This window comes from Cimex lectularius, unplaced genomic scaffold, assembly GCF_000648675.2.
Source record: "Cimex lectularius strain Harlan isolate CLEC.00 unplaced genomic scaffold, Clec_2.1 scaffold4, whole genome shotgun sequence".
Taxonomy (NCBI): domain Eukaryota; kingdom Metazoa; phylum Arthropoda; class Insecta; order Hemiptera; family Cimicidae; genus Cimex; species Cimex lectularius.
The window spans coordinates 1,026,224-1,052,850 of NW_019392723.1; the positions used below are offsets into that span (position 1 = coordinate 1,026,224).

General features: G+C 36.3%; 1 protein-coding gene across 4 annotated transcripts in view; it reads right to left on the bottom strand.

The window, feature by feature from the left end:
- LOC106671917 (ADAMTS-like protein 1) overlaps nucleotides 1–26,627 on the bottom strand; it is a 221,417-nt gene that overhangs the window by 23,760 nt on the left and 171,030 nt on the right. For all 4 annotated transcript variants that reach the window (XM_024226688.1, XM_014402897.2, XM_024226687.1 and 1 more), the window contains 9 exons: nucleotides 8,262–8,359; nucleotides 2,884–2,970; nucleotides 2,698–2,817; nucleotides 2,397–2,627; nucleotides 2,194–2,338; nucleotides 1,995–2,124; nucleotides 1,606–1,708; nucleotides 484–582; nucleotides 276–414 (listed from right to left, as the gene is read on the bottom strand). In XM_024226688.1, the coding sequence (XP_024082456.1) occupies nucleotides 276–414; nucleotides 484–582; nucleotides 1,606–1,708; nucleotides 1,995–2,124; nucleotides 2,194–2,338; nucleotides 2,397–2,627; nucleotides 2,698–2,817; nucleotides 2,884–2,970; nucleotides 8,262–8,303 (1,096 nt within the window). In that variant the 5' untranslated portion in view covers nucleotides 8,304–8,359. The remainder of the gene's footprint in view (nucleotides 1–275; nucleotides 415–483; nucleotides 583–1,605; nucleotides 1,709–1,994; nucleotides 2,125–2,193; nucleotides 2,339–2,396; nucleotides 2,628–2,697; nucleotides 2,818–2,883; nucleotides 2,971–8,261; nucleotides 8,360–26,627) is intronic.

Below are 26,627 nucleotides of genomic sequence, written 5' to 3' on the forward strand. Positions count from 1 at the left end.
TCTGTAGCACACGAGTAAGTAAAAAATAAGTTAAATAATTCTTTTTATTCAGTAGGGCCCTAATATGACATTCGTTGTTGGATGTTGAAGAAATGGGGTCAAACCACCTTTCTTCATACTAATCAATTAAAAATCCACGGGCCCTGCCGGGATTCGAACCCAGGACCGTTAACGTGGCAAATAAAGTTCGTACGCACTAGCCACTCGGCCAGCGCGATCCCCGACATGAGTATTAGGGAGATGAAGTTACAATATCTGCTAATATATATATATACCTGGTGAGCAAGGAATCCCTGTTGTACATGTCTGGATTGCTTCTGGCTTTATTTCTTCGTCACACATCATATTTTCTGATCCCATGTTATCACAACTAACTTCCCTCCTTTGTACACCTCCGCCACAAGAAACAGAGCACTTGAAAAAATAAAATTAATTTTTGATTAAATTGCTTAATGCAGTCAAACAATTAAAACTAATCTTTACCCCAGACCACTGCCCAATAATCCACTGAGGCGGGCACGGAAAGGTGTTGCAAGGCTCAACTTCTCTTAATTTTGGCGACTTACAGTAGTGATCTGGAACCTAATAAAAATCGACATAAAGACAATATCATCATAAATTGCATATCTTTGTTTATGTAAGGTTTTGGTTGAAATGAAAAAGCTAGCGTCACGAGCGGGATTCGAACCCACTACCTTCGGTTCAATACGCCGCTGCTCTAACCACTTGAGCTATATTGACTCAGACACCGACTCCCCATCTCAACCTTCAACCTTTCGAATTTTCCCTCCTTTTTTCAAATGTCGTGTAATCAGGATTCGATTCTCCGCGACATATGAAGTGGCCACGAGGAGCTGTTAATGAAGTATACTTCGTTTTACTTATTAAATCCATTATATTTAGTGGTCTCTTTAGCAAATTACTTCTTTCAATTTTGTAGGGTGTTGTGTTGGGTCTATGACTTTGGAAAAAAGTGTATGTACTGTCTTATGCTATTTTAATGTATTCTGAGGAGAGAAATTACTTACTGACAATTGTCATACAAATTAAGTAAATTTCTCATTCAATATGACACGACAAGAATAACACTTTATGTGAGTATGACATACTTGGTTCAAAATTTATAAAATGTACACCTGAATTGTATTTTTTTCCAATCAACATGCTTTGTAATTTACCCAGGCCCTGAAGATGACCCGAATAAAGGTCGAAACGTCGGCAAAAAAAAAAGAAAAAGGTGTTTTAACTACCTCATTCCTGACCACTCCTCACAACTTCATCAAATTATGAAACAACAGGTCACTAAGAAACCCACATTTAAAAACATATAAAAAAGGGGGTAAGTAATTGATTATTTACTTAATTCTACGGTTTAGGTTTTGGGCTCTTTGCACCAATCACAGTTTAAACTAAGTTATGAAATAAAAAAATTAGTGTCACGAGCGGGTCGTGGGTTCCAATCACACTCGTGACACTAGCTTTTTCATTTCAACCAAAACCTTACATAAAAAAGATTAATTAATTGAAAGAAGTAATTTGGTCAATCAGACCACTAAATATAATGGTTTATAAATTGCATAATTATATCATATTAGTTAAATGAACCTTCACAGATGTTGAATTCGTTTTTCGCATACACGTTACAGTTCGACTTCTCATTCCCTTACCACACGAGACAGAACATCTTCCCCAAGAAGTTGCCACCCATCTATAAAACATATATATTAGTTTTAAAATAAATAAACAAAGAAATTCATTTTTGCTTTGGAATACAATAATTAAAATTTTCAAAACTTACTGCATTAAAACTAGGCATAATAAAGTTTTTAAATAATTGTATAGTATTTATAGTTATTGTTTGTGTAGAAGAAATGAAAATAGATAAAGAATTTTTTGGAATAATGTGTTCGATGGTTCATTAACCGTCATGATGTTGATATACTGATGGATGTCCACATACAAAAAATATGAGTGGACTTTCTTATAAAACTTACTTGGAAGGACAAGCATGTGTGTTACATTCGATCATGTGAGTTTTAGGTTTTTGAGAGTCATCACAGAGCTTCGAATCCACATCAGATCCAGTAACCACATTTTTACAAATCACTTCGGACATTTTGTACCCTGAAAAGTATCGTACGTTATTTTTATACTGTATCAAGAAATCATGATATAAATGATAAAAATATCAACCTGTGCCGCATGTAACTGAGCAAAGAGAAGTTGACTGAACTACCCAATGGTACAAAGGTTGTGTACAGGAACTGCTATCTCCTCCACAGATACCACAGCTGTCAACCCTTGCTTCCGATCCGATCACCAAATCACAGCCTACTCTCTAAAACAGAAAAACAAAATAAAAAAAGCTAAGAAAAGTAAAAGAAAGTTAAAAATACCTGACAAATCCCTCCGACACAGAGGTCCAGGCTGCCTGGTCGACATCGAGTTCCGTCTTTAACAGTCGGTGCCAGTTTCGCAATGACACCTGTATCGGATTGACACCATAGCTCACACGGCTCAGTTTCGCTGCCTCCGTAACCGACCCAGCTCATGAGTTTTCCCTCAAATGGTATATCATTGTATGCCGCGCACTGCTGATCACGAAATTCCACGGCGTCTGGACAGGGCTGAAAGGGTTTTTCCAGTTATAATAATATTTCTTTATAGTAAATATACTATTTATAAAACAGTTACTACCTGCATGTTGCATATTCGGTAACGTACAGTTGGTCCTATGCAATGGTGACATTTTCTTAGTTGAAATGATGTGCCACCATCACATGTCCTTGAGCAAGGGGACCATTCAGACCAACTTTCCTAAATACAAGAAAAAAAATCAGAAATGTATAATAAACAAGCTATCCAAATAATAAAAGAGCGTACATTTTCTTCTTGCAAACTGATCAGATCTTTGTATTCATCGATGAATTTTGAAGACACAGCTGTTGGAGTGTTATACTTAACCGCAACCTGGAACGAGTGAAGATTTAAAGTTAATTCCATAAATCTCTCAGTAATATCTTGTAATTTATGATATCAGGGTTGAAATCAAGAAAAACATCGGTTCTCCCTTAGCCCATAGAAAATCTTTAGATGATAGAAAATCTTTTATATCATCAGAAGTCATACCCAGCAAAACTTGGGCTTTGTAAAAAGACAGTTGGTAAATTTAAAAAATCTTTGTGTCTTAAAATCCTCTACAATCACTGGTACACAGCCATTTGGAGTGTGATAGTATTGTTTGATCACCCAAGATATTGCATATTAAATTCAAAGGATTACTTATTTTCAAAATGAATATACAAAACAGTTATGATCTCTTCCATAAGACTAAATCTGGCATTGTTGGGCTCACACGAAGGCAGAAAAATCTTATCTTCAGATTAGTTTGTATAGTAGATTCCAAACAGTAGAATTGATTCATAGGAGAAAACTGCCTTCCATTATATTCGAATCATTTGTACCAATTTAGAGAGATAATTGAATAAGCATTGATCAGCAAGGATCAAGTAGGAGCCATTACTTTGCGTTGGAAGGGGCAATTTTATTTTCTAATGATTTCTTAAGCGTGACTAAATGCTCGCCGGATTCGTCGAGGCGGTTTTAAAATCTGCACATTTATTTGAACCAAATGTGTAAAAACTTGATAAGGTGTTGAAAACCCTAATTATCTTTGAGGACTTATCAAAACAAGTAATGCTACAACAGGTAGTAGGCAGAGGCACATTGTGTAAAGTCAAAAATGTGAGATATGGACTCTTTCCTTGCACAAATCTCATTTCAATACTTCCGATTCTCAAAGAATGCTCTTAATCACATACATACCTCGGCTGTGGATTGCGGAAAATTGAGGTGGGGACAAGGTTTAGGGTATAGCCCCTGCTACAAATCTAAGGGTTGTATCCTCTCTGAAAAGGTCCGCCGGCAGGACACCGTCATCATTGCAAAGGATGTCTAAAGGACTTGTTCTGAAAGCCCCTGTCGCAATCCTGATACCCCGATAATAAATCCCTATATAGGGGTTTGAGGGTAGATTTTCTCACCGAAGAATATCCACCTGCTACATATTTTATTCTCCAAACTATTTCATATTTTACCTGCTTTATTTCATAATTTTTTTGTAAAAAGTTGAACGTACGTTGAATTTGATAAAAAACTCCCCTGTAAAAATTATCATTATCTACTATTATTAATATTGTTGATGATAAGAACTTAGATAAATGAGTTTGGGAAATTAATAATATTATCTGAATTTCAATCACTTCGACATCGAGTTACTTAGTTGAATAAGGAACCTGATAACACAGACGAAGGTTCAATTACCAGTTAAACAGGGTGCTTATTAAGTCCTCTGCTTTTCTCCTTATCCATTAAATTGACATTTTCCTTTTCCGGGGTCACGGTGACACTAGGCTTTTCCAAAGTGGCTGTATTTTTTCCTCATGCTTTGTAGTCAAAAAGTACAAATTCTTATGCTTCTTTTGTTTCTTGACACAGTCAGGGTTCTCTTTCCGTTTTTACCATATTTTTGAGTTGGTAATTAAATGGGAAATGGCCAGTACAAAGGTCTATTTTTTCTTAATTCTTGCTTCTGAAAGAAAATATTTTTAATTTTTCCTTGTAATGTTGAGAAACTTTTTGGATTGATTTACATCTTTTTTCTACATCCATTTGTTTACTTTCACTTTTAGACTGTTTTGTGCTTTTTTGTGGTTCTAGTTCAAAGGCTTTGGCTAGTTTGCCACAAATCCCTCGTGGTCTGGTACCCATATCAGAGGTACAGTATTTGCTATAATATTGCATTAAGTTGAAGTTTAAATAGCCTAAAGAATTCAGTGCTGCTTGGCTGTCTGGGAAGATAAATCGCAATTTTTAATTCCTTTTTAAGTATTTCTTGTGCACAGATTTCCGCGGCCTGGAGCTCAGCTTTGGAAAATTGATGGTGTGGGGCCAAGAGGTTTCGCTAGGACGAAATTTGGGCTTTCGACTCCAGTCTTCACTACTTGTTCCATTTTAGATCTATCTACAATCATAATAAGGCCCAGTTTGAATTTTCGTAGGCCATCCTCTGGATGTGATGGTTCCTATAGGTTTCTCTGGTTTAAAATTTAAGCTTTCGACTCCTGCTCCATGCCATGCTCCATTTTAGATCCATCTAAAACCATAATAAGGCCCAGTTTGAATTCTCGTATGCCATCCTCTGGATGTGATGGTTCCTATAGGTTTCGCTAGTTTAAAATTTAGGCTTTCGACTCCTGCCACATGCCTTGTTCTATTTTAGATGGATTTACGTACCCATAATAAGGCCAGGTCTGCCCTTTCGTATGCCGTCCTCTGGATGTGATGACGTGGGTCTAGTGGTTTCGCTAGGTTAAAATTTGAACCTTCCACTTCTACCCTATGCCATGTTCTATTTCTGATCGATCTATATACCATAATAAGGCTAGTCGAAACATTCATATACCAACTTCTGGATGTGATCGTGTGGAGCCTTGAGGCTTCGCTAAGTCCAAAATTGGGCCATTTTAGGCCATATTTTTCCAAACATCTCTTCTTACATCAGACTGACAAAGAGTACGCTCTAAGCGTCATTGTCGGAGTACGCATGATAACTCCTTGCATATGACAGATGGCTCTAAATCGTAGTTAATGATTAACAAACTAGACAAATATTCGTTAAATAAAACAGAAAAAAATTATTTGCCTCCATGTACAAGCTTCTAGAGCTTTCCTTCGCCTAGAGACCCTATTAAAACCGATGTTTATGCTTACTCTACAATTACTTTGTAAATATTTAATAAAAGTGGCTACGAAGAAAGCATTTGTATATATTTTTTTAAAACAGTGTAAATTTTAAAAAATTCTGAGCGAAACACCTGACCCTCAGTATTTAAAAATATACTGAGGGTATTTTGACCAATCAAATAAATCTACACTATACCAGTTAAAAAGAAAAAGGCCCATATCAGGAGGATTCAGGATCAAGGACAGAAACAATAAAAATAACCTAGACAATCCACTAAAGGCTAGTGGCTAGATGGTACTAGGCTAGACTAAAGGCACTAGTACCATAAATCTTTGTTCACATTTAAAAAAAGCAACTTTCATTTTTTTATGTTAAATTTAAGAATAGCAGTTAAGAAATAATACATATGGATTAAAATATTAATAAAAAATAAATAAAACGTCTTTATCTTCTAATACCTAAGGGAAGGAATCTGTGCTTATCACATTTTAATTTATTGTTGATAGCATCCCTTTAAGGGTCTTTTGTTTGACCATTTCCATCATATTTGCTTAGGATGGTACCTTTTTAAAGCGTGGATGAAAATGCTTTTTCTAATGTATTTTGTTTCTTGGTAAAGATGTCATCTTTTTCTCGTACAATAAAAAGGCACGTACGTATGGTGGTCACGCGCAAGCAATAAGGTCCAATCTGAGAAAATTTACTGCGATGGCCGATAATTCTCTTTCTACCAAAAGAAGGCTAAAGGATTTAATAAAAAGAAAAAGAATGAAGCGAAAATAAAATGTTCGTACAAGGTGGCCGGATGTAAAAGGTAGAATTCGTACATGTTAACACTTGAGCTTGAGTGACAACGACCAAGAAACAAATGATGATAGTGATAAAGAAGAAAAGAAATAAAATAAAAAGTTGCCCTCAAAGTTGTGAACCAACATTAAAGAAGCCTGTAGATTAAGGAAAGAGAGAATCTTCAGCCTTGAGAAGTTACTAAAGAAATTGAAAGAGAATAACCGAATGAAAGAATTTTCTAATTAGATTTAGGATTAGAGTAAGAGTTAGGGATGGGTTAAGTTAGGGTTAGAATTAGTTAGAAACGTGTTAGTTTAAGTAGGTTAAGGATTAAGGCTAACTTTAGGGAGTTAGGTTAGGGTTAGCGTTAGTAAGAGACAGGTTTGCTTAGGTAGGGTTACATTTATAGCTAGCTTTAGGGAGTGTTAGGTTAGGGTTATAGTTAGGAACAGGTTAGGTCAGGTAAGTTGAGGGTTATGATTAATGTTAGGGACGGGTTAGGGTTAGTGTGAGGAGTTAAAACAGGGTTAGGTTAGGGTTAGAGCTAGTAAGAGACATGTTAGGTTATGTAGGTTAAAAAGGTTAAGGCTAGCTTTAGGGACTTGTTAGGTTAGGTTAAAGAGGGTGATGGTTAGAGATATTCGCGTTTATACTATGACACCTGTCTTCAGTGGCTTACCATCAGTCTAGTCTTAATAAGTCCTAGGTTGAGTAGTTCTGCTTTTAGTTTGTGCGATGGTCTTTTGATAACCGTAACTTTCATATGCCATTGAACTGAGGACTTATTGTTAACCCAGTTTCTGCTTTTGACATTTGGTATGCCGCAAAAGGGTTCAGGCCCGATAGGTGTCCTGATTGAACATTCTTGAGCCAATATTTCGGCTTCTAGTATGCCCTGCTCTCCAAACAAGGTTAATTTTATTGATGTCCCCAATGTTTGACAGCCCCTAGATTATGAAACAATCGACATTAATTATAATTAACTAGTCATGACCGTGCGTTTCATAGCTTTCTTAGGGGTAAAAACCAAGCTATTTCTTTAAAGATTAATAATTTTCTATGAAAAATGAATTGTGGATAAATGTCGAAGAAAGGCCAGGAAGCATGGCAAAACCAAAGGTACACATGAAAAACTTATGGTGACTAGAGTTTAGACTATCATTGAAATTGACCAAATGCATTAAAAACTTAGCAAAAAATTGGTACTACATTGGTAAATTGGAAGGGTCCTACAACATTTATCAAGGCCTTAATAAATTAAATCAGCCGGATTACGAAGTTCTTCCAAGTAAACTTACTCTTTATTGTATAAGTTTATTTTCATTACAATTAATGGAAAATCTGTCAAACCCAGTTGTAATTGGAATCAACGCAGTCCAACAGGAAACATTTATTAAAGCTAAGCTAAGCGTTGAACATTATTTTAGACTACGAAGGCAATCTGCGCAAATGGCGAGCCTTATTAATTATAGAGATGAGCAATGGTTACGATTGAATGATCGTTTTGTTGGAATGAGAGGCTGTGTTGCGTGCGAACGGAATCTCATTCCAGATTTGAGGTAAACGTGGCTGGAATAATAGAACCCAATCAGGGACTACAGATGGCCAAATCATATGGGTAATTTTATTCTACCATTTGAAACAGAAATACACAAAAAGGAGTTAAACAGTACAAATTGACGATAATAAATAAATACATCGTCGTGTAAAGAATATAATAACTTACCACCAGAACAATGACTGTTGACATCAAGTTGAAAGCTGCCATTCCTTGTATTCTTCCGCCGCAGGTTTCAAGTTCAATTATGAAACGTCCATTCCTCTCTGAAAAACAACCAAAAAAACATTGGTAAGATTTTAATGAAAATGTAGGTAAGGAAAATAAAGTTTTACTCAAGGAAAATACATGAAATTGAGATCTAAAAATGTCTAAACCGAATAGGTCCTCTGATGGTTATTTATTCGTTGTAGTCGACCAAGGAAAGGTACGCATCATGGTTCGGGAAATGGCAGACGGTGATCTACAGACGAGAAGGATTGCAGGCATATTACAAAATCTTGGTCTATTCGAGATGAGACGTGAGAAGGTCTCAAAATCCAGCTAGTCGAGATTTCCCATGTAAACGACCAGGGGAAAGGTACGCTCCACGCTGTGTGGTTTCTCAGCTGACAATTCTTGGTTGTTCATTTCAGAAATTCGGTCCATGGTCAACCTAGATCTACCGACGAGAAACATTGCCGGTATATCTCAAAATCTTGATAGATGATTACAGATTACACGAGAGAAGTCTCAAATCTTCAGATAGAGATTTCAAGTGGGTATCCCAGACAAAAGGTACGCTCTATGCGGTTCTTCAGGTGGCATTTCGTGATGGTACATTCCAGAAGATCAAAACAACGCCGACGAGTGGGAGCCGTATATCAAGCACCTTCTGCGCAATAGCAGTCACTGGAAATCACATTAGAAGACTCACAAAAGGCGTTGTTTGCTGTTTCCACTTCCAGCAGGACGAAGAAGGCTTACGTTCCATGATGTACGGTTATTCAGGTGGGTCATTGATATTTTGGAACTTTCGACACTCGTGCAAAGTTTATTGAGGAGCGTGAGGGCCATTTGCGCCCTAGGCGGTAGATTCTTGCTTCTGCAAGCCCCATGAAACCCGTACTGCCGATGCTGAATTTGGTTGGAATTGTGTGTACAGTGTGGCCAATTCGTAGTCCAGACTTGAAACCGATTTAATATATTTGGGACCATCTTATGGTTGGTACCCTTGAACAATTAGAAAGGGCTGTTATTAAAAAATGGAAAAATATTTCTCAACATGTTATCGAAAATCTTTTGAAAAGAATGCAAAGTTGTTTAATTTAAGTTCGTGCCAAAAGTGGAAATACTCGTTTTTTATATATATTTATAGATTCTTTAAATTTCGATTGTATATTGGGTCCCAGTTGTAGTTGGAATCAATGCAGTCAGGAAACACTGATTTATACAGAGGACTGTGTTAAAATTTGTAAGAGGGAAGATAATAAGAGGTGCATAAAATTGCGAATAAAAAGAGGGATGGAAAGGCTAATGGGGGGTAGGTTTTTTCGAAACAAAGAAGTATTATAAGAGACACGTTTTAAGCATCACCAAATTAAACACTGAAAGAAAGATTGACAACAAACAACCCTCCTTTGATCCTTGCGGTATTTCCCGGCAAAAAATCCTCCCCTATTCTCGAACTAAACACATTCACACCGGCCTCTTTACTAGAACCCCTACTTTCTGTACAATGACAGAATTTTTTTTTTAAATACGTTCGATGGAGGAAATTTAATTTCATGTCTTTCTTCCGGGCGATGAGACCTTAAAAGCTTTTTGAGAAAGGTCGGGAGGAACAATTCCAATATCGTTTAGGTACAGTTATCCTAAGGATGGCTTAGTGATAACAAGAATCCCAACTATTTCCTTTGTACCGCTCTCTTGTACCATTTTCCAAAGCAAATATTAAATTCTTACTCCATTAACTCCTTTGAGTTTTACCCATTTTACCATTTGCTGACTGTTTAAAACTCATCTCAACAAAATATTTTAATTTTCGATATGTAAAACCAACTTTACAATTATTTAAGTAAAGCATGAAATATGTCTTTCCGTAAATCAGCAAAATGAAAAAAATAAAACTCAATAGCAATAAGGCCACGGTTTATAATTTGTTATGTTGCATAAGAAAACACGGAGAAGAGATGGACAAATTAAAAGTGAACAGTGTCGATCAGTTCATAGTGAGTCTCAACTCACAGACTTTCATTTCTAATTATGGTCGGAGTTTCCGATTCCAGGCCTTCTTTGCATTCAAATAAAACATATAAAGTTTTAACAGACACAAAGGAGAAGAAGAAACCAAGGGAAAACACAGATGGTTTTACAAAAAAGAGTGAACCTGGGAATTGGGTTAGGCATGTCCTGGGCAAGAACGGATTGTGATCAATCTAACTTCTCACCCATCGGCTTTTCAAGTTGAAATACAGTATTAATGATTGTGCCATGGAAAATCATAAAAGATGTTAAACTGACCAAAAAGCAATTATAGAATCAGACAGCCAAAAGACCCTAAAAGCAATAACACATCAAAATGTCACATCCAAAACTTACTTAGCCTAGGAAAACTTATCCTAACAATATCTTCGGTGTGAGGGAACATTTTAGAAAGACAAATTAGGAATATTTGCAAGACGAACTGACTAAATAGGTCATAGTAAATAACAATCCAGTTATTTATTATTTTAGTCAGCTGCGATCTAAGTGTTATAATAATTTAAACCTTCTTACTACCTATTAAAATCAATATTTCTAGATTCAGTAACCTTCCAATTCATACACAGATGAGTTGTTATATAACATAACTTATTATATATTATATAACATTTACTTGTTAATTTAGTTAATTTGATCTATTCCGTCAGCTGTGCATGAGTTGGAAGGTTAGGAAGTTGAGAACTTTGATTTTATTGCTCCAAAAAGAATCACAAATACGTGAAATTACATGATGGTTATCTAAACGATAAATAAAGGTTGAAAAAATACATGATACATAGATAAAAATGATAAATAAATTAAACGATGTTACGACCTAATAAAATTAATATGTCTCGATTCCATAACCTGCCCAACAAAGGATTTAAAACAACATATTAAAACAAAAAAAAAACTATCCAGATAGTACAAAATCTCATCGCGCCATATTTCATCTAACTCTGTCACCAGAGTCATACACAGACGATTGAATAGGTCATAGCAAATGACAATCCAGTTCCTTGTTAATTTAGTCACATGTGATCTATTCCGTCAGCTGTGTACGAGTTGGGAGGTTAGTTAGTTAAGAATTGTTGATTTTATTGATCTAACAACAATAGAAAATACATGAGATTACATAACAATTCACTACATGATAGATAAAGATTGAAAAATACACGATATTTACATAAAAAGAGTAAATAAATTAGGGTTGTTATCACCGAATAAAATCATGTGTTATCATTTCCGTAACCTTCCAACTCATACACAGATGACTAGATAGATCACAGGTGACTAAATCAACACAGATTACCAGATTTTTATTTACAAGTATACGTGACTAATGATTAAAGCAGATACGCCTTTAGACCAGTCAAGACATCCATAGGCCCAGAACGTATATCTGGGATATCCTCAATCTCAAAATGAGTACACTCAAAACAAAAGGAGAAAAGACAAACTCTAAATGTGCCAGACCTGTACAGTCAAACAAATTGTTACAGCTAAACAGGGTTAAACACATAGTGATATGGCATCTGAGAAAACACCTACACAACATGGTTATAGTCACCGATGACCTCAATTGTAGATTATGTAATACGGTGGCAACAGTAAACCCTTATTATTTTCGAATGCAAAGCAACCGCTCAATGGTGACGTAACCCAGGGTGTTATAGCAATAACAGTCAACCTTCTTCTTATAAAAAGGAATATAAATAATTGAATTGACTAAGGAACTTTTTTCAGTATGCTAGGCTACAGAACTTAACGAACATTAAACCCCTCTTTTTACATTTTAACCATTCAATCATATCCCACTTATTGTAATAAACAGACCGTTTTGGAATAGTTGTAATAGTTCTAAAATAAATGATCCTAAAGCCGTAGAATTACGTGTCATCTTGTGCAACGCCTTTCTTACATTTCTGTACAATTAATTGTGTAAATATTATAAATTATAAATCTGGGCTATTTTATTTTCCAATAGTTAAAATGTAATTTTTTTGAACAGGCTCATCGAGGATGAAAAGGATAATTCTTTACCATTTAGACTGCCATAATAGTAATGGAAAAGTTTTAGCTAGACTTTTTTTTTCAATATTTGAACAAATTTATGAAAAGGGTGCTGTACACATTAAAAAAACCCTGACTGAATATCCGCTTTCACCAACCCTCTCAAAGCAATTTGTGTTTTTTGTTTATTACCCAGTTGGAAATGAGGCCGGTCTGAATGATTGCAGGGAGGCCGACCCTACGAGGAAAATGGGCTACACTCCTCAAAGTAGATGTTGATGAACAGCCAATGTGAGAAGTTTATTGAAAGCTGCTTCAGTTATTTGTTCACCCTTCAAACGCAGTGGTACCCCATTTAAGGAAGGCTTATAATGGGTGGTAACCTCAATATATTATAACCAGACCCGGTCCTCCTTACTTCCAAACCTTCAACAAAAGGTCCTAGCTAACATTGTACGCGCTAATCCTATTAAACATTTAAAATCATTAACTAGGAAATATAACAAATTTCACCTCTTGAAGTCGTCTTGTTTATTGAGTATATAATCGAGTATATTGATTATGTAAGATCTTGTAAAACACGTTTTTTTTCCTACTGATAAAATACTTTAGGAAGTGGTATCGGCGAGAGAAGGGGATCGAATTTCGATCGAGAGGAATCTAAGCCCAAATTTTGACCTTGCCACTAGGCCCCGACACCAAGTTTCCAATCTAAGCTCTACGCAGTAGAAATCTGCGCACGGGAGACTTTAGGCTCTTCAACCTTCAGCTCAACGTTACGCTGCTACATATCTCCAACTCCTGGGACAATGAAATACTATGATGTGGGTGCCGGACCACGAGGGGTTTGAAAGCAAATGACAGACTGGCAAACTAGTCAAAACCTTTCGACTAGAACCACAGATTAGCACAAACGAGTGTACAAGTGCTAGCAAACAAATGGATAGAGAAAGATATGATCTGCATGAATTTTCCAGATGTAAAATAATCTAAAAAAGTTCTTCAATATCATAAAGAAAAACAGAAAATATAGTTCAAGGCTAGAATTAAGGGAAAATAGGCTTTTATACTGGCAAGTGGCCATTTCAATACCTCCTCAAAAATATGATAAAAACTGAGACAGGAACCTGACTCTGTCATCAAAGAGAAGAAACATTGGAATACTTTATTTAACTACAAAGCATAAAGAAAGGTTACAACCTCTTTGTAAAAGCCTAGTGTCACCCGTGACCCCGGAAAAGGGAAAAAAGTCAATTTAATTGATAAGCAAAGCAGTGGACTTAATAAGCAACTCTGCTTAACGGAACGTTCGTCTGTGTTATCGGGTTCGTTATAGAATCAATAATCTTTATTGACAACTCGATTTCTAACTGTTTGAATATGTGGAAATATTAATAATAGTAGATAATGCTGATTTCGGAGAGAACTTAGGTTGTTTTTCAGTCGAAAATAAATTGAAATTTGGTTTGTAATCTGTATGTAATGTATTCAGGGTGTCCTTTCCAGATGGACCGGCTCACGCGTCATTCAAATTAAGATTTAGAAGCGAAAATTAAAAAAAAAATTAAAATATATTTTTCAGATAATAAATCGTATGAGAAATCTTAAAATAGAATGATTTTTCAAAAAATAAACTGTACACTTTTGTAAACACTGTAAATTGTGATAAATATTCTGTGATTCTGTGATTGATCTTTGCAGAAAGATACATCCATTATCTCCCGGTTACCCGACCGTAACGAAGCCTTTTTCTCTTTCCATTCTCCATTCACATTTCAAAACAGGCGGATATATTCCAGGATTCATGACATTTGGCCACCTGTCCGGAAAACGTTTCTTTAAAACAAAAGAATTGTGCGATTAGGTGAAGGCCCAAATTTGACCGGATATAAACGTTAGGGGGGGTGGTACTCTTTACTACTATTTTTAACGACAACGGCTATGTATATTTTACTCTGGAAGTATTCTTTCAGAAGAAAAATTAGAAAAAAAAGAAAAGGAACGCTTAGAATTTTAAATTCATTTGTTTTCACTTTATGACAATAAATATCATTCAATGGCACGCATGTCGTGACGCTAATAAAGCTTTAGGCCAAATAGGATTCACTCGATTTACAATCGGAAACATTAAAAACCACACATTACAATAATTAAAAAATGTATTTCATGCCAAATTTATTTAGAAAAGTATGAAATTCAATTCAATTATCCAATCTCTTTTTTGTTCTTTTCCACACTTAGATGATGTTGATGATGATAAAATGGATACAAACAAGCGGGGATAGTTATTGATACATATCGTCCTGTTCTAAGATATTGTCAGTTTTTACGCCTGTCCGCCTTTCCTCACTGATTAGGATTCCATGTTTGTATGCCAAGTGGAGTGCGTTGGTGTCGTCTTTGTCTAGTGAAATCAGGCGTTGTTTTTGTTGGAATCAGGGTTTTTGGTTTGATCCAGTAACGAGTATAGTCTATGTTGCAATATTGTTTTTGGGTTGAAAAAAGGTTTGGTCAGTACACATCTAGAAACATCTGGAATCTTGGAGTATAAATCTATGTCCATCGCTTCGCTTGACTACTTGTTACCTCCGTCCTGTACTCTATTATGACGATGAAGAAACAAGGAACGGAGACACTGTTTCCTTATGGTTTATTGTAATTTTACTACTTTTATAGTTCATTTCAACTGATTTGATCCTTTTTTAAGAATTAGTAGGTAGGTCATAACTGCAATGCTTTTTTTTCCGGATCTTCTTTGTAGTCTAGATTTTGTCTCCATTGATTGCTTCGAATTCAAAGATGGCATAGGTAACAGTTTCTTTTTTGACATTGCTTGACCTACAAATGGGTTTATTCAACGAATAACCCACTTGTAGGTGTTTTTCAGAAGCCATGACAGTTACAGATCTATCAGTCCCTTGAGTTTATCTGCAACAATGTGTTTTCCAGCTTTTTAACTTAACTCTGTCTGTCACCTTTTTTGTATGGATCCATTCTGAGATGAAGGTGTCTGTATTTGATTTTGTCATTCCAGACAATTCCAAGGTTCTTTGTCTATAGTTGATTTTGCAGATCCTCCACCGGCCAGTTTGCTCTTTCACTATCCAAAATTCTTTTGTGACCTGGCATCTTGTTCTGATTTCCTAGGTTTTGGACGCGGCCTTTTGACGTTCTTATAATTTTTGGGCCGATCGGCTATTACATTTTTTTCCTTCTTCTCGGGGAAAAAAATTAATAAAGCTTAAATAGTGGCGGGACGAACCGAGAAGAGAAGCGCGAGTAGCAGGAAGCAATTCGCAGCCTGCACGATCCTGATCGGGAGGGCACTGGGCCCGAGATTGAAAAAAAACCAAACAAGGAGAGACAGTTCGATATAGACGTTCCGAGGAAGAGGTGGTCTCCGCGAGGAAAGAAAATATTCTTTAAAAAAGAGTATGTGTTTGTGTGACTTGTGATCCTAGTCATGCTGATCGGAGAGTTCCTATGAAGAGAAAGGGGCTGATCCCGGCAAGTGAAGAGTGATCCCGTGAGTTGGTTCATTTCCAATTTCTTATCAGGCCTGATAATTCCAGACCAGAGACATTAGCTATAAGTTTCGGCCTTTTGTTAGCTTTTAATTTAAAAGAATTTGTCTATGTACTTGTAAATAGAATAGTTGTGATTAGTATTCATTTTTTTTTAAATCGTAGTTAAACCCTAAGTAAGCTAAATACCTTAAGATATCTTTCTTGTGTTAACGAATTAACTCGGATAGAAGCAGGAAGAACTTCATCATTTAGCTCCCATCATAACCCTGGGTGGAAGCGCCATCAGAAAGAAGAGAGCCAGAAGTGCTACATCGGTCGTCTGGGGCCTGACACGGAAACTGTATCTGTCCTTCCTTTTCCCTATTCTTTCTATTGTTCTACCCTTCTTTTCCTTTTTTTCCCCCTGGTTTCGGTATTTATCCTTCTCCAAAAATACTGTGGCACTCAACATAACACCTGTAAATAACTTTCACCTCTTCACCGACCATCACTTGTCTTTCCCTTCAACACGTTCCCCCCTTCTCCACTGAGCTACCACCAACGTACGTGCAGCCACAGTAAGGAAGCTGTAACAATGGATCGGCTTTCTGATTTTATGAGGCTTTTCAGTTCATTACAGAACTTCTTGGGTTCTGGCATCCAAGAAAATGTTAGACTGCTATGTTTTCCTAGGGAATTTGTTTGAATAGTCTAACTAAATTATTATTTTTGATGTTTTTTAAAAGACCTTATTCCTAATTTTTAATATAAAACATTAAAATACTGATAATTGATATTTGTTATATTAAAGTCTGTTAAAGGTATACTTAAACAAAGTATAACTAATGCATACCTATAAATTAAGATATAATTAAGTTGTAACAACGTTTAATTAATTTATTATTTTTAGGTATATATCAGGCCTTTGACCGAGTACGGAACTCTGGGCTACTGTGGAAGCTCAAGAACATCCTACCAGCAACCTATTACCTTATCCTAAAATCCTATCTTAACAATCGTTACTTCCAATATCCCACAGAAATTCATTGTCTCCTATCCATCCTATTCTAGCAGGTGTCCCACAGGGCAGCGTGCTCGCTCCTTTCCTTTTTTCAATTTATACCCCCGACCTTCCTAAGCAACCTAACACTATCACCTTCACCTTTGCCGATGATACCATAATCCTTTCTCCTGATTCTGTCACAGCTTCCCTTCTCCAAAATCATCTACACATCCTAGAATGCTGGCTCTGTCAGTGGAGAATCAAGATCAACGAAACCAAATCAACAAATATAATATTTACACTAAACAAGAAAAAGGTCTCACCAGTATACTTCAACAACATTCCCATCCCAATTGCGTGCGAACCATGTACGATACTCGGACTCTACCTGTAAAAACGACTGACGTGGAACCCCCATACACGAATTAAGCGCACAGACTGTACGATTTTTCATGCTTAAGCGAATACTCGACAAACGATCAAAACTCTCACTAACAAACAAAAGAAAACTTTACGTTGCCCTCCTGGCCCCCATTTGGACATACGGACTTGAACTTTACGGGACGGTTAAGCGTTCCAACCTCAATCGAATCCAATCCCTTCAAACTAAAATCCTCAGAACAATAGTCAACGCCCCTTTCTATGTATCCAATCACACGATTCATACCGACCTAAATGTCTCTCTTGTTACCGAGCTAGCCCAATCCCGCTACAGAAAGGTTCCATTCCAAACTACCCCACCATCCGAACCTTTTCTTCAAAAACCTGTCATCCACCACCTTGCCTAATAATCCCAACAGAAGACTGAAGCGTTGTGGCTCCGGGACAACCTTGACACTTGACATCGGTCTCCTAGGACGGAGTCCATCTCGCTCATCGTATTGATGTACTAACGGCTACCATCACTGGATGGTAGCTGTTCAAACTTTCATGCTACTGCTATTATTGTTTATACGTAAATATTATATGTTTTACGTGTTGCGTCGAAGAATGCAGTTGTTAAAAAATAAATAAATAAAGGTATGTATCGTGTATTTTTTCAATCTTTATTTATTGTGAATTACCATGTAATCACATGTATCTGTGATTGTATTTAGAGAAATGAGTTTCAACTCCCTAACCTTCCGACTCATACACAGCATACGGAATTCCACAATTTTTCTATGTACATCCTAGTTATAACATCGTTTTCCTACAAAAGGGAAAAGTTACGTGGATCGTTTTTTCCTTTTTTATCTTGAAACAAGATTCCAACGGCGCGAGACGATGCTGTAGGTTTCAAGACGAAAGAACGATGCTACTTCTACATAATTTCTGTACCCAATTATGACAAATCGTATCGTTTAATATAGATGGGAGCTAAAAGTTTGCTCCGCGGAACACCTATTAGAAATGGGGAGAGGGAACCTTCAATGGCCCAAAAAAGATCCAAATTGCCATAAACTTCTTAAATTTATGTGAAAAGAGCTTTTGTCAGGCTTTTGGACGCTCATATTAGCATATATACGCCGTTATCGTTCCCTAATTTGAATAGTTTAAAGTAACACTGCTTTTATTTACGGTTTTTTAAAGAAAAATATACTTCATTTTGAAGTTCTATTTACAAAGCATAATACTAATTTTAACGCTTGTGTGAAGATTTCATTCAAGGCAATTTATTGTATCAGATTTCCTAATTTGTTTACCTGGCTAATTTTACAAACGTGTTAAATGCTAAGCTTTAGTGATTAACGCAATGATTTGATTACTCGTAAATTGGAATCGTTTAGAGCAATTAAGATTTTTTTTCTTTTCCCCTTTGTTGAAATAAAAATAAAACTTTTAATAAAAGGGCGAAAAATTTTAAAATCTTTTTAAAACCTGAATTCTCCTCCTTTTCGAGATCAGCGTAGGGGAAAATCTAATACTATTTCCATGCGTGTAAGTCTATATATATATAATCTGACTGTCAGCCCTGAAGGCTTTGCTTTCAACTCGAAACTAACATGGGACTGCCGTTTAAACTCCTCCCAAACTCCAAGGGGAAACTCAATAAGGTTATCCTAACGCGAGTTACGACACGAGGTCATAGAAGGAAATTAAGAAGCGAAAAACCGCTGAAGATTTACCAACGGCATTCTTCCTACAAGAACAGGCAAAATTCAAAATATCCTGAAAGATAAATTTACAAAATTATGGAAAGAAAAAACATCACACTCAATACTAGAATTGTACAAAAATGCATTCATTTAAAACATAGAGATGAGTTTATTTAGGCAAAATCAATGTACTCAACATGACAAACGTTCCAGTTAGGTTTGATAAAAATTGGTCTATCGACCTGAGGATAATTATACAAAACAGTTTTTAATGTAAATGATTACATATACAGTGGCAGACAAAAAATTCCACTCACTTGTAATATAACTTGATTTGTATATATTTTTAAACGTTAATCAAAGTTTCACGTATTTTAACGTTTAATAATTTAATCTTTGTCCTAAAAAGTAAAAAAGTTGCTAAGGAAAAGGAAAGAAAAGACGGACAAATAAAATTTGTTTTAGATTTTTAATTAACATTTCAATATCGCGTATTCCCTCCTCTTGCCTTAATTACATCTCGAAGACGCCACAGCATACTTTCTACCAGTGTGGAAATGTCTCTTTGCTGGAGGTTAGCCCATTTTTCACGAAGAGTCCTTTCAAGATCGTGGAGTGTATTAGGAAGTGATGGACGTGCGATATTCGTCGTTTGAGGTTATCCCGTATATGTTCGATGGGGTTCAAGTCTGGAGAACGGCCTGGCCAGGATAAGACCCTGATGTTATGCTGTTGAAGGTACGTTTGTACGATGAGAGCGACATGTGGATGGGCATTATCGCACATTAGAATAGTATTGTCGATGATTTCATCGAGGATAGACAACGCATGTTGTTCTAAAATATCATCCACATAGCGAGAGGCCGTCAATGACCGTCCACAAACAAAAACCAACTCTGTGCGACTCTCCATTGAAATTCCTGCCCACACGATCACCGAACTACGTTTAAAAGGTTGGCTCTGCGAAAAATTACAAGCTTCGTACCTTTCATTTCGCCTTCTCCACACTCTTTCACGCCCAACTGGAGATCGTAGAGCAAATCTACACTCATCTGTAAAAAGTACAGCAGACCAATCGTCCAAAGACCAATGGCTGTTCTCGAGCAAATGGGAACTGTGTGTTCTGATCAATTCTGTTCCTCTTACGTTGCGAAAAGCCATCAGTCCATACTGATTTAATCTTCTTCGAGCAGTGCGTTCAGAAATTTGTACACCTCGAACTTCCTGGAGCTGATGAATCGCTTGAAGTTGTAAGGTGTCGGTTTCGCAAAATTCTCAAAGTCAAAAAACGGACATCTTTGGTTCCGTTACCCTAGGGTGTCTAGAACCGGGACCTTCTATGATTGGACCCAGTTTCGTGGAAACGTCTAACGGCATCTCGCAGTGTTTCGTAGGGAACTCCGATGGCAATAGCCGCATACCTGATGGAAGGTCCATCATCAGTAAGTGCCACACCACGCGCAACATCCTCAGCATTAAGATGCATTTTTAAGTTTAAAAATTGAAATTAAGAAAACAAGGATGAAAACTAAACGGTTTATTTCTTCAGAATTCAAATCAGACTGAATAAACATTTTAAATTCCGTAAACGTTAAACATTGAAAAATCCTTTATCCTTGTTTTGGCTTAAGTATTAAGTGTGTTTACGTTTAATTGATATTTCCAATTTAAAACATAGCATAAAAAATATTCATTGGTTAAAAACAATGGGACAAATTAAGGGCAGAATTTTCTTTTATCGAGAAAATGAAAAAAAAAATCAATTGGGTGGAATTTTATGCCTGTCAGCGTATAATTACAATTATTTTCTTACTCATTCTTATCTATTGTAAATAAGTCGGTATGCTCGCCACGCCTAGATGTATAGATACCATTTAGTCCGAGAATTTAATTTTGAATTTCATATACACCTTTCCATCATTAAATACCAGAATCATAAAAATACGTTAATGATCAGTTCGAAAAACTCATTACTTTTATGTGTAATTTTTTTTTTAACCCGGGGGCTTCCAACATCGCCCGAGTACCGTTTTTATGTCGGGGTTCATGCCTACTCGCTCCCTGTAGGAGCTCTTCATGTGTATTTATTCCTATTCTTTTATGCTTTACAATTAACACATGTAAATCCAGAGTTTTATGTTTAATTTTCAATTTCCAATTATGAGTGACAATTTACAACGATCTCCGACGACAGACGGATTTAATTCCATGTTATATACTTTTATAAATATGTTTCATGATGTGCGGAAAATTGAAAACAAAAGGATTTCTATCTATCTATCTGTAAGTCGTTTTGCATCGTAGTAAGAAGCTTGAGTTAAGGTTTCTTATTGTAAAAAAGGTCGGAAGACGAGAAGGCAAGGTAAATCCTTCTTAAACTTTGTAGTTACTGATGAATAAACAAGTTGTTTCACATGGCATATACAGTAGAGTAGGACTTCCCTGAATTCGTTTATCGTTTAATGAAGAACCACAGAAGGAACCTCTTTTAAAAGTTTATGTGACATGAGCCTTCACCTTTCATCTTTCCATTACTTCGTTTAATTGAAAACACGGGAAAAGCTTGAAAAAGAAAATATTTAGGTTTTTAATGGATTTTTTAAAAAATTTTTTATTGAATTGTCCACGAGAATATTTTTGAACGAATGAAATTGAACGTGGCTGTTATAAAGTAGATATGATCGGGGATTTTCGGTCGAGTAGAACAGTAAATTGTCCCCGGAGGAAACGGAGGCTGAGATAAATGGTCTGTCCGGGGCAGGACGAGTGTCCGACATTGATATTACACCGAGCGAGAACCTAGAAAGAATACCAAAGCGTTAATCGTGTAATTAGGTCAAATCATGGTAGGTCCCTTAGGTCAGGAAATTCTCACCCCGGCTAAAATTACCTACACCCTCGAGATTCTTTATTGCTTTCAATTGAACGTAATCTTATTAACCGAATTCATTTATAAAATCCTTTTTCAGAAATCCTTATTAAAATGTAAAAAGGGCCCTGAACCTAAAATTTAATTATTGCACAGTCGCACGTTCCGCATCCAACTTTTATAGTTATTTATAAATAATTATTATATAATAATCATTATATAAATACATACATATATAGTAGTCATAATTGACTTATTATTGACCTATTAATTATTGTAATTAATTATTATACTGTATTACACTTTATGTTTAAAATATTATAATTTTTATCTTTGTGCTTGGTAGAGATGAAAATCATTATTTATTTTATAGTCGAACAATTTCAATTTATACTGAATTTATACTAGAGCGAGAGAGATGAGAGAGAGAGAGAGAGAGAGAGAGAGAGAGAGAGAGAGAGAGACAGAGAGAGAGAGAGGGAGAGAGAGAGAGAAAGAGAGATTTAGTTGCTATTGCCAAGCTTTCGACCTATTTTAAAGTCATCATCAGGGCAAAGCAACATTGTTACAACGCTGGAGCAATACTGTTACAGTCCTTGGCAATGTTGGGACTGAGTCGGTCTTCAAGGATATTTGAGATCGCCTGTAAAAACTTAAATATATCAATCAATAGACATATTTAAGGTTGCTTTGCCCTGATGATGAACTTAAAATAGGTCGAAAGCTTGGCAATAGCAACTAAATTAGCTTTCTTCTTCAATACCATACCTTGATCTCGAGCGTTCTTAAGTGAAAAAGTGGTCAACAATACTTATAATACTGAATATATATATTATAATAGTATAGTATATTATATACGTTTATATGTGTGAAGAAGAGAAAGGAGAGAGTGACAGAAAGCGAGAGAAGAGAGAAGAAAGAAGAGAGAGAGAGAGAGAGAGAGAGAGAGAGAGAGAGCGTGATTGAGAAAAATAATTTTTTAAATTTATTTTAATCGTTTACCAAAATTTTCCTATTGTAATAAAATATTTTTAAAATTGTAAAACAATCAGTTTTTATGAAAAAAAATCGTTGTTATAACATAAAAGACATCTGTTATAAAGGGGCTGATAATGACCGAGTTGTAGCATTGAATCTCCTGGAGGATATTTTCTGTTTGAGGGCCAACCTTTATTTTTTTAGGCACCATATTGACATTTTTAGGGTGATTAGAATTACAAAATACGTCAGGAGACAGAATCCCCACCGCTCTTCAGCCTCCCGAGCACGAACTATTGATCACTTTATTAATGAGAAGGGAATTCAGTAGGAATATCGCAAAGATCCATCGGCGACCTCCTGCCCAACAATAGCAGATTTGTCCTGCGTGTATCCGTGCTTATCTTAAATACACACACGTGGGTATGCAAAGCCTTTAAACAATAGGGGGAAAGAGGCGAAAAAGCGATCGCATTTGGGAAAATCCGAAATGACTCGGCCTTATGTTGGCACAGCCGGTTTGCACAATCTACAATTCTGTAGTAATTACAACAGCACAAGGTAGCAGAATTATTAACTCGTAATGCTAAATACAACAATAGAGTTATTTCAGAATTCTAGAGTTTTTCACTTGAAAACAAATCTAAACAGGCGCTATAGACGTTTATAATTTTACAGAATTAGAGGTAAACGTATAAAACTCGTTCAAGGAAATACAATTTAACGGGTTCTGTAAAATTAACAACCTCTTTTTGTTTTTATACGCTCCAACAAAACAGAGTAAATGAAACTGTTTATTTATATTATTAAATGTGTTCAAACAGTTAAAAGCTCTCACAAAGTAGAAAACTTAATTTCAAATATTTATTATTCCTAAATTTTTATTTGCATTTAATTTTATGCACATGTTATGAATTATTTCTTTCAATTAATTAATCTTTTTATGTAAGGTTTTGGTTGAAATGAAAAAGTTAGTGCCACGAGCGGGATTCGAACCCACGACCTTCGGCTAAATACGTCGCTGCTCTACCACTGCACCTTTCGGCTAAACCTACAACCTTTCGAATTTTACCTCCTTTTTCGCCTGTTGAGATGGGGAGTTGGTGTCCGAGTGGATCGAAGTCCCGATAGCTCAAGTGGTGGAGCAGCGACGTATTTAGCCGAAGGTCGTGGGTACGAATCGCGCTCGTGGCACTAGCTTTTTCATTTCAACCTAAACCTTACATAAAAAGATTAATTAATTAAAAGGAGTAATTTGGCCAATAGACCACTAAATATGATGGTTATGAATTATAATGATTGTAGGACCTTTCGTTTTAATAAATGAAAGAAAAGTGAAAACGCGCATAATTTAGGTATACACATTTAAAAAGCTTGCTTGGTGATGATGGATACTAAGTGGGTGGTCTTTGTACCCCAAACTATGCTGTTTTCTGAATTTTTGTACTCTCCTAGTGCCTTAGTTCAGTAAAATCTACTCGATCCTGCTCCTAAGAAATACTAGGTCATTGACTGTCGTTCCTACAATTCCTTACCGTGGTTTTTCTTTGTATTCCAGGTTAAGTCTTCATTGAGCGGTTAGTTCGCTTTCGAAGATGATATGGGTAGCTCTTTCTTCCTCATTATTGCGTAATCTGCAAATTGGATCATCGTTGAATATGCCCATCTTACGTAGATGTGTTTTCAGATGCCCGTGACCAGTAAATAGTCCTATCATTACTGAGAACCTATCCTCTCCAGTTGCAGCAGTTAGTTTGCCATTCTTGGTGAGGTTGTTTTAGCATATGTTTACTGCGTAGCGCCCCTTAGCGTTTTTCCACTTCTCCTCTATTCTGTGTTGGAGGATTCTGTATTTGTTTTTGAAATCCCAAGTATAGGTTCATATGGTCTTTCAGATCTTTTTTAGGCCAGTGTGTCTGCTTTTTCTTTAGATGTAGAAGCAGATGTAATAGTCGGGGTGTATTATACTGCGCCCTTTAAGAGCTATTGTATCCCCATTTCTCTGCCTAAAGAACACCGTCCTATTTGATTAATAGGCCCAGTTTCAATGGTTGAATCTCTTCTATGGTCATATTGTACATCCCAAAGCACTTCCTCCTTCGGGAAAGTATAGCACTGCAGTTTGTAAGTAGATGTGTTGGTGTCTTCTCTGCCTGTTTGCAGAATCCGCATGTGCCGTCTTGGATTATTCCAATCTTCTTTAAGTGTCCATTTAACTTGCAGTGTTCTATTAAGAATCCTATTAGGATTCGCAGTTTATTCCTGCTTCGTTTGACACATTCTGTAATTTCTTGTCTTCCGAAATTTGTAAGGAGATGCTTGGATTGCCTGTGTCCAATGAGTGAATTCCATTGTTCCTTCATTTTCTTTTTGTCTTTCTGTCTGAGATACCCAGCGGTGTAGCAGCTCCTTTCCTTGCAAGGGTGTCACTTTTCTCGTTGCCTTCTACTCCCATGAACACCAAAGATATCATCAGGTTGTTGGTTTTCCCGAGAATTTGAATACATTCACTTACTAGGTTGATTTTTATATGCTAATGCTGAGTTTAATTGCTCATGTTTACTTGTTTAACGCCAGATCCGGTTCCTTCATTTGTTTTGGAGCTATCTGCATACCATATATTGTATCTGATTTCCTCCTGAATTATTCTCCTTTGTAGTCTGTTGAGACTTTATAGGATGTAAAGAATATTTCCGGGATCATGTAGTCCCCATTTCTATGGGTGTCCGATTTTATGAATTATTGTTTTTTTGCTTTCTTTTGTTTCTGAAGGTTCGCAAGAGCAGAGGCTATATCAACCCTCGGGGTGCGGGTGTTTCTGAAAAAAAAGCCCATATGTAAGTATGTCGAGTTCGAATGCAGGGCCGCTGGATTCGAACCCGGGACCTTTACCTTACAGTGATGAGCGCCGTGTCAACGCCTAAACCGTTGCGGCCACCGACGCCCCATTAGTTATTGTTGTGTGCCCGAAGTGTTTAGTTCCCTTCCAATTTGAGTGCTAGCCTAAATGAGCTTTTCCTCGTTTCTCCTTGTATAAATATTTCCAGTGGAAGTAGATTTAGCAGTGTTTCTATTAAAAAGGTTGCGTACATTTGAGTAAACTAATTGTTAAAAAAAAATACGAAACTTGATTAAAGAATCTTCTGTTAATATAGATTTTTTAATGAGCGCGTAAACAATATTTCAAAAGCTTTTATCATTATGAAATAATGATGAACTTCATTAAAATCGTAGTAATGAACATATCAAGTTCAAGGTATATCCGGCATTGCTCTCTTATTAAAAGAGAACACTCGGTCTTCCTACCATCCTCTAATCTATTTTTACAAACAGTCACAAATTGGATTTTATTGAAATGTAAAATTTAGTAAATAATTATACAAGGTATTTTTTCTTTAAAATATATATCCCAGGATGAATTTAATTAATTAACATTAACTCTATAATGAGATATATTTGACGAAATACTCTAGAAATTCTAAAGACTAAATAAAATCTCACAAAGTGCGAAAAATGCAATTGGAGGTAAACGCCTTCGTGGGTAAAGCTTGGGACTAAATCCAACGATGTCCTACGGTTATACACAGTTGTTTGATGGACGAAGACTGGGGAACTTAGAACGGAATGGAAGTCCTTCTGAATTTACCACCATATCTGGAAAAATCCAAAGCCACAATTCAAAGGCTAATGCAGGGACTACCCACATAAAAGCTTTAGAAGGAACATGAATTAAAATCGATAGAGCAGACTGGTAGGAGTCCAGTCAATGCCGTCTATATTTGGTCTACAGTTAATAAAACCTGACCGAGTGTAGGTCAGGACCTGGTATGTACGGACCAAGGACTAGATGCCTTGGGCAATATG